The sequence below is a fragment of the Notolabrus celidotus genome, chromosome 12 (assembly GCF_009762535.1).
Source record: "Notolabrus celidotus isolate fNotCel1 chromosome 12, fNotCel1.pri, whole genome shotgun sequence".
NCBI classification, from domain to species: Eukaryota; Metazoa; Chordata; class Actinopteri; order Labriformes; family Labridae; genus Notolabrus; species Notolabrus celidotus.
In genome coordinates, this window is record NC_048283.1 from 7457027 (window position 1) to 7471376 (window position 14350).

At 40.8% G+C, this 14350-nt stretch overlaps 2 protein-coding genes and 1 long non-coding RNA gene across 4 annotated transcripts in view; 1 reads left to right on the top strand and 2 right to left on the bottom strand.

Moving 5' to 3' along the window:
• The window catches only part of LOC117822673, a 39379-nt gene extending 36496 nt beyond the window's left edge, over positions 1 to 2883 (top strand). For both annotated transcript variants that reach the window (XR_004633239.1, XR_004633240.1), the window contains one exon: positions 2556 to 2883. This is a non-coding gene — a long non-coding RNA (uncharacterized LOC117822673). The remainder of the gene's footprint in view (positions 1 to 2555) is intronic.
• sh3bp5la (SH3-binding domain protein 5-like, a) lies at positions 646 to 9333 on the bottom strand. The gene is made up of 7 exons (XM_034697520.1): positions 9239 to 9333; positions 8639 to 8931; positions 8113 to 8175; positions 5634 to 5762; positions 4560 to 4724; positions 3075 to 3248; positions 646 to 2819 (listed from the first exon to the last, which is right to left on the bottom strand). Exons 2-7 carry the CDS (start codon positions 8867 to 8869, stop codon positions 2274 to 2276), a joined length of 1308 nt encoding a protein of 435 aa, XP_034553411.1. The 5' UTR covers positions 8870 to 8931; positions 9239 to 9333; the 3' UTR covers positions 646 to 2273.
• Positions 9334 to 10825: 1492 nt separating this feature from the next.
• mgat1a (alpha-1,3-mannosyl-glycoprotein 2-beta-N-acetylglucosaminyltransferase a) lies at positions 10826 to 13958 on the bottom strand. Its single transcript, XM_034698594.1, is given in 4 exon segments — positions 10826 to 12175; positions 12405 to 12571; positions 12574 to 13332; positions 13714 to 13958. Coding segments are annotated over 3 exon segments (1329 nt in total). The 5' UTR covers positions 13037 to 13332; positions 13714 to 13958; the 3' UTR covers positions 10826 to 11476.
• Between the last annotated feature and the right edge of the window lie 392 nt (positions 13959 to 14350).

Below are 14350 nucleotides of genomic sequence, written 5' to 3' on the forward strand. Positions count from 1 at the left end.
CCTCCTTTTTTTCCTCTCCCCCTCTACGATCTTGAGCTAATTCACGACGTCATGATGGAGACGCACCGTGCGTAACAGTCCCTCTCTCGCGCATTATCTTTTTCTTTTTTTTTTGCTTTCCTACCCCTCCTATCTGAGTTGGAACACGCTAAGACTCGAGCCCACAGAAGCAAAATATCATAATGAATCACACGAGGAGGATTTGGGTTTATCCCACTGTGTAGGACTATATCACGGCGTGAGGACTAGACACGGATGGAGGTGCAGATATGGCGCTGTGGCATTAACACTGACTACTTTGTTAAGCCTTTTCTCCTAAGCCCTTTGGATAAGTCAATGAAGCAGCAGTCTGTCATTTCTACAACACTGGTCATCTATAAAATCAGAGTCATGTTGACTCTCCTCCTTGTGAGAATTTCCCACCATCTCTACTCCTTCTCTTGCCATCTATTCTGAGATCAGCATCCTCCTTCATATTTATACATCTGCTGAATAATTAAAGGAAGGCTGGGGAAGACATAACCTCTCCCTCTGTCGCTCATCATCTCTCCTTCTGTATCTGTGAAGCATCCTGTTCTTTCTCCTGACATGCATCGCCTCAGAACAAGACTTTAAATAACTGGAAAATGATAATGACAAGCCGGATAAGTACGATCTGGTTTATTGATTATAGATATGACGATGCAGAAGTTGGAATATGTAGATAACTCACATATGCATTTAAAAGGTTGGAGACTGTTTGATGAGACAGGAGTGAAGTGCAGGTGTTTCAGACAAACTGCAACATTAAGAATGATTTCAATACATAACAATAACCTGTGGGTTTACAGAACATCTGTACAACAAACAAGTCCAATATTCAAATCAGCAAAACACATGTAACTGTACATGTCAATATTTTCCAGCTTTGTAATAATTACATACATTTACAAGTCATTTCTTGACTTTTGCATCTCACACTTTGACAATCAAAGTACAATATCATAGAAGCAATTACAGGAATCACAAGAAAAGCAAATTCAAGTCTCAATCAGAAACGGTGCTTGGGCAATCAGATTAATTAATTACTTTTAAAATCATAAAAAAGGTAGCCCGATTGTTCTTTAAATGGTTCTAAACAGAACTACAGATGAGTTTACAAGAAGTACTACTCGTGCTAAATGTGTTGCTTGTTCGGTGTCAAGGCACACTTCAAATAACAACAAAGGTGGGCTTTTGTGAAGGCAATTAAAGGAAGAAACGCTGCCAAGGAAATACACTTGTATAAATGTAAACAATATCCAACTCATACAAATTTGGAAAAGGCGTTTACACCATAAGACTACAGCATGATGACATAAAAAAAGAAAGCATGGCTGAGCTTATTTTTGCTTTAATAGTGTCAGTGTTTCTACTAGCATATAACCCTGAATACACAATTTAACTGTCTGTTTAAATAGCCGACTAGGAGTGCATGCTGTCTGAGCGGAGTGGAACTGAGTCTCTGTCATCTTCAGACTCCGTTCACTCTTATCATCATTTCAGGAATTTTCAAAAAACGCATTCTCTCGTGCCAAAATACCAAAGCACCACTTGCAGCATGTTACTGGAAATAAATACATGAAATGTGAATTCAAACATGCTTTTAACTCTGCGCGCAGAGAGAGACGTTTTTGTCATTCTTCCCTTCAAACTACCTGGATGAGGGTGGATTTAAAAGGAGTGTTTATTTCCCTGTGTATGCAGAAACCCTGCGTCCCCTCTCTACCTTTGAAGCAGTCGCTGATAACTTGACAACTAGAGGGGGCAACAATGGAGGATTTCATTTTCACCAGTCTCACCAGATTAGATCAACGATTAGCCTGGGAAAGAAAGAAAGATAGATATGATGCCTTTTCTAAATGTTTCTGTTCGTGCAGCGCTTTTGATCTTTCCTCGCTCTTTCTTCATGCTCTGGGAACAAACTCTACCCAGAAGCCCTCACAGGGGAGTGAATATGCAGTTTACTTGTCCTGGGGGGCTGAAAGCTGTTTAGATGCAAGAAGTAGTGTTCACACTAAGCTGCAATGTTAACTATTGATCAGCTTTATAATGTCAGTCAACCTACAAGAGCTTATCTACACTAAGTATCATACACCTACATCTGCAGCAGAACTCTAGACTTATTTTTCAGCTAATTTAATCTCTTATACTTTGGTTTGAACCTCTATGACAGGGGTGTTTACCCACATTTGTACTTTTTTAAGACTCATATTTGACTTTTTCAGCCTTTCTAACTATTATTTCTGTTTGCTTCACAAACTGAAGCTTCGGTGGTGCTGCTTGTAGAACTGCTGCTGGCGCTCTTTGGCCGACGTCTCTATCAGCTTGTCTCTTCTATCAATCACACTGCCTCTCTCTCTCTCCCCCTCATCCCCAGTCACACTCCCTACATCGCTGAGATCCCCGAGGTGCTCTATGGAGTCATATTTCTCCAAGTCGGAAGCGATGGTCTGCAGGCTGAACACCGAAAGGGAATCCGACCCCGCCCGCTCCCTCTCCTTTTCATTCTCCTTCTCCTTGTATTTCTCCACCAGGTTGGCAGCCGCATCCACTCGATCTGTTCCAGTTGCGCCACTGCTGCAGGCTCCGCCCTCTTGCTTGACTCTGACGTCAGACTCGGCTCCGACGGGAGGACTCCGCCCGCCGCACACAGTGAGGCAGCCTCCCTCCGCCTGGTCCCTCCCCCTCTGAGCGTGGATCTGCTCGCTGATTTGTTCCAGGTTTCGCAGGGCGATGGAGTAGCGTGCCTTCACTTTAGCGACGTGCTGCTCCAGCTGCATCACCTTGGTCTTGCTCTCCTGGAGTCACAGAGGACACAGCAACTTTCCTCATCAGTTTCAACATTGATTTCATGCCATAACATACCAGTGACCTCGAGTGAATCCATAAGTTACTGAATATATTACAGCATTTTCCCCACCTCAGCAACATTTCTACAATGCTCCCACACAAAACTGTACAATGTTTTATTTGTAGGTTTAGAAACTGGATGCAGCAGAAAACAAGGTACGCTTGATAAAACATTCTGTACATACATCAGGACTGAGCATTACCTCTAGTATATGGTTGAACTGTGCCTTGAGCTCAAAGTATGGTTTGGATTTCACAATGACTCTTTTCAGGGACTTTTGCAGCATCTGAACGCGAGCCTCAGCCTCCTGACAGGCCTTCGTGACACGCATGTGTTCCCTCTCGCTGCGGAGTCGCTCCTCCTCTGCTTCGTTCACCTGTGAAAGACACACATGATGGTGTTAACAAAACATACACACACACAAAACTAAGGCTAGTATTTTCAAGGACTGCAGCTCTCTTTTCATTAAGTTATGAGCTCCACTGAGGTTTTAGTCAAAACAACAGAATTGAGGAGCCAGCTCTACCTCTCCATAACACCTCTCTCCCAGACTCTGTAAATTATAATGACTTCTACACATCATTGAATCCATTACAGGTGTTTGAAGGTGTTAGCGCATACACTACCAGTCAAAAGTTTGGACAAGGTTTTTATTCATTTTAATTATTTTCAACATTGTAGATTAATACTGAAGACATCAAAACTATAACATAATGTGGTTTTGCCATAATCTGGATTACAACAGTTGTCAAATAGGGCTATCCATTGTGTACTAACCCTACCTCTGAACAACACAACTGATGGTCTCAAACACATTAAGAAGGCAAGTCATTCTACAAATGAACTCTTGACAAGGCTCATGTTAATTAGAAACCATTCCAGGAGACCACTTCATGAAGCAGACTGAGAGAATACCAAGAGTGTGCAAAGCTGTCATGAAGGAAAAAGGGGGCTACTTTACAGAATCTAAAATATAAAACATATTTTGCTTTGTTTAACACTTTTTTGTTAATTAAATAATTCCATATAAGTTCTTTCATAGTTTTGATGTCCCTTGGATGAGAAGGTGTTTCCAAACTTTTGACTGGTAGTGTATGTGAAAACATTCAAATGTTACTCAAGGCAACAGCAGCCAGTTTAAGTAAAACAAGCCCAAATCTCTGACTGAAGGGGAAACAGTCATATTGAGTCGTGGGTAATGTAGGCAGGAGATTTTGAAAAGGACGAATCAGAAGTACTTCATGCTAAATATGTTGAATTTGTTGCCAACTGGCTGAAAAAATGATTCTATAAAAAACAGCTGATAAGAAACAAAGTGAGTAAATTTAGAAAACAAATTATATCTGTGACTCTGCTGTGTTGATCAGGATGCTTTTTTAATATTCACTGAAACTTGCAGTGCTATATGAGCCTGTGCAAAATGTCAGGAGCAGTCCTTTAACAAAAGTGTTGATTGTTTGTGTATCGCATAAGATTGCTTCGACAATAAACAAGAATTTACACTGAAAAAGCTTCTTGTTTTAGTCTTGTTTCCACTCAACAAATTTGAGACCCCATATAATAACTCAAATGTTTGTTTCCTGCAGTCTCACAGGTTGCACCTACCTGTACATGACCTGCCTACACCCGGTCTGAAGCCATTTAACACCAGTGTTTTGTAATGTGTTTACCTCTTCTTCTCTTTTACCTTGGAGGTGGCATGGTTGAGCATCTCCTGCCAGGTCGGGTCCAGAGTGTTCTTGCCATCAGCCATCAGGCCCTGCTCTGCCACATAGACCATCTCCCTGGCAGCTGTGTGCATAGAAACCGCCCTCTCATAACTCAGGGCGGCCTTCTGGGTCTCCTGCTGAGCCTACAGAGAGCAGAGAAAACATTAACACCCTAGAAGAGTGAAACATGACAATGACAGGCACTGTAGTTTGGTTACAATCAGATTTTGGTCACACTTTGTTTTAAAACACTTAAACTTTTTTATTCAAAACACTTCAAGCTAGGGTTACAAAAAGGAAGTCAAGAAAAACTATTGAAATATTTTTAAGTTAGCTTATCATATTTATCACTTTACAGTTTTTCCATTGAGCAGATCTTGTGTAACTTGTCCTTGATTAAAAAAAAAACTCATATCAAGATCGTATTCAAGGCTAGAACCAGGGTGAATTTGCAGTTGTCCTAATCCCTGCTCAGACGTGCTTTTGTTTGTTGAATACTAAACTAAATTCCCTGCGACATTAATAAGATTCAATCATCTCAAATCTTGACAACGTTGTTTGCCAAGAGTAATTCTAGTGTATGCTGAATTTGTCAGGATTAATGCACACCCGAAACAACACCAAGCGGAGCAATCAGTCAATATCATACGAAGGCATTTGCAGCAACACTACTTGCACTGTGCTGATTGGCCGTTGGTTCCTAGATGAAGGCTGTACAGGGTGATTAATCTGATGTTTGTTTTTCCTAAACCAATGTTTATGCTAAACCAGTCTGCCGTCTTTACAAGGATCTGCCCTCATATCTTTATTTTCATGTCTACTCACTGAAACTTTCCTCTGCGCTCTGCAAGAGTAACAGATGTGATCTAGATGTGATGTCAAAAAAGGTGAAAATATATTAAAATAAAAAATATTTATAACTTGACAACTAGAGGGGGAAACAATGTGATTATTGAAAAGCATAAATACAACAATCTGTATTTTTTAAGTCACATTTTTAAAGATATTGTACATATATACATTCTTCAAAACACATATCGTGTGTGAATTACCTCCTTAGCAAGACGACGAGCTTCATAGTAGGGTCTTGCTTTCTCTATGCAGCCACCGAGCTGAGAGCTTTGAGCGTTAAGCTTCCTGGCAGACTCGGTAAGAATCTTCCGGTACCCTGATCTGGCATCCTGGATGGTTAATGCATGACAATGAGAAGATTAGATTTACCAGTTATGGAATGACTACACTATTAGATTTGACCCAGGACTAAGGCTTCCAGTGGGAGTCCAATCATATGTAAAACACCTTTTCCCTCGAAAGAGCTCAGACTTTCTATATCTTTGGCCTAGAGATGGACTTAAACTTAGAAGACTTTAATATCCTAAAAGAGGCAATTTGAGGAACAGTACTGAAATACAAACATTAAAAACAGGTTTGACAAAAAGGCAAAAATCAAATAATCCAAAGCAGCTAACTGTAAATGTATCACATTAAATACACATCAGACACTTGTATTAAAAACAATCAAAAGCAGCTGCTATCAACATCCTCTCAGTCTGGGCAGCATTTGGAGGCATGTCAATATTTGTATACCAATTATGATATGAATAAATAAAACAACCCTTGGTGGTCTGCACATACTCTTGTACTCCCTTATGCCACATCCCTTAGTCCATGCATTTCCCAGGACTCCTTGTAGCTACCATATCTTGATACATTGAGTAACTGTCATGGGAGTTTTTTGCTCAGTTTGTTCTGATCTTAGTGTATCTCTACTCTGACCACAGGGGAGTGACTGAGACTTCACTGACAGTGGCTGAGATGTGTCTGTGCTGACTTTGTCTGCCCTCACAGCCAGCCGGGTCACATACAGAGCCTGGTCACATACAGCTGGTGCAGGTCAGTCTGCTGTTCCCCCCACCCACAGGTCTTCATCGTGTTCCCTGATTTGTTCTTAAGATCTTATGAACTTTCTGGGTAGATTATCAAAATATTGAACAAACAGGGACTTGTGTGCATATTTTACAGTCATTGTTGGAGCTATTTACATTGTTTTGTATATTTGATTATTTGTACTTTAATCAATTTATTTATTTATTGTTATTTCATTTAAGGTAATTAACTCTGATGCCATAGTGTTATTAGTATATTTCGTTACTCACTTTTATAGGTTGATAGTTTTGCACCGGGTGACGTGTATATAGATGGGCAGGTAAGATAGGAGGGGCGGACACCGAGGATGGTGAATGTTTTTTTACCGGGAGATTTGAAAGAGACGTTACCTTTTGTTTGAGCAAGGCTTCTTTGTTGTACAATAAACCACCAAAAGACTGAGTACTTGGCTGGACATTGACAATATTTTGGACATTGTGTAAGATCCACTCCCCCCGTGCCCGGTTTTTGATTTGAGATTTAAGTTTTGTAAGTTGACCAAGTCAAATGTAGCTCTAGCGAAGGTTCAGACAGGAAGACTATACAGCAATCACAGCAGTTGTTTAACTCTCCTCTCCCTCGTTCAATGGCTGTTTCCGAAATCGCCTACTATACTAGCAGTACGTACTGATATGTGCAAAATTCAGTATGTAGTAAGTAGTATGTGAACAAGAGCAAAATCTGCAGTAAGCCAAAACTCCCCGGATGTCTACTGATTAGGGAAAATATCTCAGCATTCATCGGACCAGTCTGCCTCGCGTACTGTTTCCCACACTGCACAGCGCTTGTTCTGCTTTTTTTTTTCCTTATTTTTTGACGGGGGAAATCCGTTTTTGGGTGCTGTTGAAGTTTACAAATTAAATATAAACTACTTCCTAACTTTTTAAATCATAAATGGATGCTAAATAAGCATATTATGTATCGGCTTCGCCATTGTTAACTTCCGCTTTCCGAAACCGGAAATCCAGCGATGTCTGGCCCAGCATGCTGCATGACAGATCGAACAGAACAGTCATACTTCATACTAAATTCAAACTCAGTATGTAGTTGGCAATACCTACTGCCTCCTACATTAGTAAGTAGTATGTAGCAGGCCATTTCGGAAACAGCCAATAGCTCACCTGCTTCCAGCTGCACGCTCCGGAGCTGTCATTGGTTAATCAGCGGCGGCTGTCATCCAATAGCTCAGTGGCACGCCCTTATCGTCAGCCTATCAACTTTCTGCTGTCTTTTTAAATGTCTCTCTCTCTCTCTCTCTCCTGCTAGCTCCTTCTTGCATTGATGGTGCCCACCCCTCCACCTCCACATCTCCACCTGGTCTCTGCAAGTCTTCAATTCCTAGGATCATCAACCACCACCACCACCAGGGTCTGGACTCTAGGGGGATTTCTTCAGCTGCCAAATTCACGCATCCTATGCTTACAACATTATAACCATAGAGTCCTTACGCCAAATATTTCTGTCAAGTTTCATCATTCATTCAGTTGTAATAAATAACCTTTAATATTCAAATTGTGTCTCTCCTGATTGAAATAGCCAGTACAGTGATGTTTCCAAAGAATGATCAAATACCCACAGCTGGAATGTTGTTCTGTCTTTACTTACATCCAACTGCAGCTCCAGTTTGTTGATTTCAGCGCTCGCTTCATTAAGATGCTCCAACTCTTCCTGTGTGAACAAAAAGATAAATTGCTTCCAGACAAAGCCACTAGACAAAAAAATGTAACACATAAGATCTTCATGAAATTAACTCCAGTGTTTCTCCATGTGTTGTATTTCAATTAAACTCATACAACTAACATAGATTAAGACAAAAACTGGGACTTGAAAGAAATCTACTTCACAGATGTGTTGTTATGGTGTAGTGGCTATTAAAGTTAATGATTTCACTCTTTGTGCTACAACCGGATTTGCATAGATTAAAAAACACAACACAATAGGATGGATTACGGAAATGATTAATGACACATAGCTACCTCTCCATAAAGGCGTTTCCCAAAGCAATCCAGCGTTTCCTACCCCTGTACCGTTAACAATAACACCAGCCTGGCTAGTCTGGCTGATTCATTAGTGAACCGAGCTTTATGGGGGTTAAATTTCAACATGAAAATTAAACATTAGGGTCTTATACCTGGATTCTGGGGTCCAGCTCCTCCTCGTAGGGACTGTGTAATTGTTCTCCCACGCATTTTTGTTTCTCACTTTCCTCGCAGGTGTCCCTGTGAGCCGTCTCTTGTTGGTTTCCGTTAGTTTGGGTAGCTTTGACCTCCTCCTCCTCCTCCCCAGGGATAACCTCCCTCCAATCTCCCACATCTGACTCCCCTGACCCGGCGGGGCTCTCTCGCAAGTCGCCTGGCTCCATTCCAGGCCTGACAGTTTGGCTAGCAGCACCGTTAGCTAAGGTTGTGATGACAGCTCACCAACCTGTAATACCAGGTCTATTAACAGCGGGATGTAATATAATCCAGCAGGATTAAATAAGAAAATTAATCATGTGGTGCAGTTTGTTGTAAAGTGTGCAAATCTGCCATAACAAACGGCTCCAAAACACGAACCCACTACAGCTAGCCTCGCTGCAGCCTAGCCGAGCAACATGCCAGGCTAACAGAGATAATTTAACGGTTCGTTTGCAGCAAACAGGTGAGAACAAAAAGTCATCACGAGATGAAAAGTAAGAGGAGGAACATTACAATGCTCCTCCATCACATGTGTTCTCTCTTCCATCTCTTACCGGCCGTTTCTCCATTGCTTTAGCTAGGCTAGCTAGCTAGCGTTTTCGGTCTCACATCATCATTACAAGTGAAGTAAACAGAGGAGGGACGCGGATCAGCGTTTTGGACCTGCACGGCTTCCGTAGACAGAATACATTTATATCTGCACTCAACACTTGTAGATTATTTTCTATGCAAATTTAGGTACATGAATACGAAGGAGGATTAGGGCCACGTTAAAAAAATACAAAATAGAAATAAATAATTAATTAATTAATTAAAGGCACTATAGGAGTTTTTCACCAGCTGAGAAACAGACTGAAACCAACACTGATGCCTCTTTATGACCTTCAAAAGCAAACAAAACCATAAACAACAACACTGATACCTTCTCTGTTGTCATTTTTAATGCCTTAAAGCACTCAGAGGGGTAGGTGTCAGACCACATGATTGACATTTGGCTTCAAAAACACCCTTTTTTTGCCTGATTTCATGGCAAATAATCACAATGAGTGATAAATCTGTCTGTTAAAAGACAGCAGGGTGAGGTTTTTGTTGAAAACACTATGTTTGCATGTACAGAACAAGAGATAAGAGGTATCACTTTGTCCACAATGGAGCACCAAAATTGATATAAATCAAAAGTTCCTCACAGCAGCTTTAAGGAGGATACATTCGTGAATTTAGGAGAATAAAGTAGTACATTTACAAGATTAATCTCATACATTAAGGAGAATAAAGTAGTAAATTTAGGAAAATAAAGTCGTAAATTTAGAAGAATAAATTCGTAAATTTAGGAGAATAAATTTGTAAATTTAGGAGAGTAAAGTAGTAAATTTAGGGTAATAAAGTCGTAAATGCAGGAGAATATATTCGTAAATTTAGGAAAACAAAGTCGTAAACTTAGAAGAATAAATTCGTAAATTTAGGAGAATAAAGTCGTACATTTATGGTATTTTTTTACGAAAAAAGTGAAACTAGACATATTTTTCAGTTTGTTTTTCATGTCTCCATCTGGTTTTATTTACAGGAGAATCTAACATATGAATGACAATTACAACTCTCAAAGATAGATACAACTAGTTATTTGCAAACTTAATTTTATCTTAGATGAAACCTATAACACAAGCTTTATCTAGATCTTAATTCAATATTTTACTTGGGATATTTAAATTTCTAATTTAATTTGACACTTTCAAAATCATAAACCAAAAGACTAAAAAATCAATTTGACTTTTGGACAACTCATACTTATTCTGGTTATGTAACCCCATATGCTTGTTTTCATATCCTTTCCAATATTTAGTATTCATTAGAAAATTAAAACATACCATATTATTTGAGTATCTGTGTTTTCTCTCTTATCTCTTATTTGTGTTGCTTTTTTAGCTGTAATTAAAGCTGACTGAACTCTGCAATAGTTATTTATGTCACCATTTTATAACTTTGGTGACTTTGGTAGCTCCACTGGAATGTACAATGATGCTCTATGGGTATGATTAAAGTATAAAGACTATACATTGACAGGGTATCATCAGTGGGTATTAGAAAAACATGAACACATTTAAAAGTTTTGTCACCAAAAAAAACAACTCAGTATAAAGAAATCTTGTGTATTGTTTTTATTCCAAAAATATACAAACACACAAATTTTATATCTTGCAAGGTAGCAAACCTGCAAGCAGTACTGCCATTGAAGAATCATTAAACAAAACTATTGACATTACAATGTAAGCAGGAAGAACTGATTCTCATAGTAGACATAAAACACCAATAATCAAATGATTATACTGCAGTTATGACCAGTCACCACTGCCATGAGCAACCATACCACAGATTGTTTTCATAGTTGTATAGGACACGAACAGTTCACAAAGGCTACCAGAAAATTAAAATAATTTAAACAATAGCGGCAAATTAGTCATTGCATTGAATGCAGTGATGAACATCATGTGCACAATTAGCATATTATAAAAAATAGATCTCTGTTGAATAACAGCAGTTTGTCTGACAAACCATTCAGGCAGTATCCTACATTGTAAGAAATGTTTTGGAATAATGAAAAAGACCTGAGCAGCATTGGCAATAGCCCCAACACCATAAAGAGGGACAATCCATACTGTACTATCAAGAACAATCAACCAGAGAACACACCATTCAATCAAGAGAGAGTCTACGGATTTCAGTCTTTGGTCTGGAATGCTTTCCCAAGTTGACAATTACAAAAGGCTACTACACATTGGCTTTATTCTGCATCATCAGCTCCAGGTAGTATCATACTTGGTCCATCCAGGGGGAGGGGCTAAGAAGATTCTCCGTCCCCTTGACATGAAACTCACAACTCCCCTGTATCCCGCCCTTGGGACCCCAGACTTCAAGTCATCCATAACTCCCAGGTTTTTGGCCATCATCTTGAAAGCGTCTTTGCTTGAGTATTGAAGGCGGTAGGGCCCTTGTCCTTTCAGCTGGCCCTGCTTCACATCTTCATATGTAACCACAGGAGCACTGTAAACTTCCTTCTGAACATTTCCTATGTATGCCTCCTCCTTTAAGTGACTCAGGTCCATCTTGGTGAAAGGCACAAATTCGGTATTCAGTTTAATGTAACGCAGGTACTTGTCATAAAACTGACCTAGGCTCACGCCTTGCCGGCCAAAGGTCAAAGTTCGTGAGATCTCTGGACGTATACAGGCACGGTTGCGGCGCTGCTCTGGCTGACGCATCCAATCGTCCCAGAAAGACGCAGGCCACTTAGGCTCCAGCTCCTCCCACAGATCCTTGAGGACCATCCACCCCAGACCAGGAAAGAAGTCTGTCCTGTAGAGCAAGTTAGCCTTGCCTGGGTCCACGTAGCCATCTCTGCCATTGTCATTCCAGGCAGATATACACCACAGGCTGGGGTCAGATTGCAGCACTGGCTGCAGGGCTCTGAAGTACTCAAAGAAGTCTGGCGCCACCTAGAGGGGGAAATTAATAGTTTGAATGTAAATGAAATAAGGGAAATCAACTGTTTTAAGGATATGGCAAAGTAACATCCATGCAATCGGGTGTTAGATTGAATAGATTGTTAATTATACATTGACAGAAATGAACATTTACATATTTCCACAAGCCTCAAATGACATGTTATACTTATAAAAACAGTAACTTGTGGCATCAAATGCTGCTTATTAATGAAATGTTTACCTCCAGATCATCCTCTACAATCACAACAGAGGTATGGGAGAGGGTTTTGAACACCTGGTTAAGAGCCCAGCGGTAATGCCTGGAGATTTTGTAGTAACCCTGAAACTTCTTGTGCCCTGGTTGCACAGCGATATCCGACAGGTCAGGCTGTTTCAAATGAGTTACTTATCTCCGTAAGATCGAATCACCTCAGCAGTCTCAGCGTGTCCACAGTCCTGACTGACAAGGATTGGGTGAAGCTCTGCTGAAGGACGGTACTCCAGGAGCTTGTCCAAGCAGCGCCTCACGGTGACCCTGTTACAGGCAATAACCAGGATAGGAATGATAGGCTGACTGGGGGATACGACCTTTGGTCTGTCTTTGTTTGACAAGTCCCACAGTGACTGGTGATTCTGGATCTGCAGCAGGATATTTTTCTGCAATTCGAGCTCGGCTTCAAACGTGTCTGCCATTCGGAGCACATCTCCCACCACATCATTGGTAGGCCTTTCAGCCACCTCTCTCTGATCTCTGCCAGACTCGTCTGGCTGCCCAGTTGGGGGTCTGCCCCACAGCAGGAGCACAAGTATGGCATTCCAGGTAATAAACAGGAAGGTACCACAAATAATGACAGACCCTCTCTTGCGGAGCATGGCCCAGAAACTTAAAGGGAGGGAGGATGGATCAGGGGGACAGGATCTGAATAGAAAGAGGTGTCCTTTTCACAGACAATAGGAATGGGATATGGGAAGGGCAGCCTGTGTATCATCACAAGTACATACTTCGAGATCTGTAGCCACACCTTACAGTTGTGCGGTTATAAAAGTTAGAAGGGCACAATACAGTGTCACTGAAGGCAGACGTGGTTAAATTATGACCGGGGACACGATGCATCTTGGAGCAAAGTTGTGATTCAGGTAGATCCTCAACTTTCACTGCAGTCTTCCATCTGAAATGATGAGAACACAATGTACTATGAGAAGACAGGACTGCTATAAAGTGACAGGAAATAAGATATGATGAACAGAATCATGAAAAACAGTGAAAGCAGGAAATGGATGCAAGCTTTCGTTCACATGTGTTTGGTGGGAAGCTGCCTTGCGTGAACTGTAGTGATGATTCACCAAACTGTGCAGTATCGATTTTCTCTTATCACCTGTGGCTGCCTCGTCAATTAAACTACACAGTGTGTCACAGAGGCAGAAAGAAGATCACACACACTGACATTCGACTTAGCTGAACTCCAGGCTTCTTATCCGGACAGGTTTTTACTCCACAGACTGTAAATACTGTAGCTTAAAAGGAGGAGCGTGTTGAAATTAGCTCTTACCCTGACAGTGTGAGGACTTCTCCGACTTGTAGCCATTTCTCCTCCGTGTCTTCGATGACAACCGTGGAAGTTAAAGGAAAGGAGTCGTGAAGCCTGACACATCCGGAGTATACCTGCTGTCCTACTAGTTTCACGGGTATAAAGGCAACTTAACGCCCCTTAGTTGTCTGGTTTCTCGCAAGACTGGAAGAGGAGGAGGAAAAAAGTAACACGACGACTTCCTGGGTAGAGCGTAGACACCGGAAGTCCCGCCCTAACTGTCACCTTGAGAAATTACACAACACTTTGACGTCTGAGAGGTGAAGCTGTGGTTCAACCTCCTGAGACCCAGAAGAAAAAAAAATGATATTATTATTTTTTCTAGATAATTAAAGTTTTGGGATTGAAAGAAACATATTACAAAAATAATAATAATAATAATAATAATAATAATGTTTATTTAATTTTTATCATCAGTCCCTTGTAGAGGACATCAGGTCTTGATAAGTCACAGACTGTAATTACATTTTTCATGAATTTGTGTATTTCTTGGGATGCACCGATCCGATCCTGGTATCGGGTAGATCGGACTCAAAAAGCTAGATCGGATATCGGTGACAAGGGGCTGATATATAGTGCCGATCCATATGGCATATCT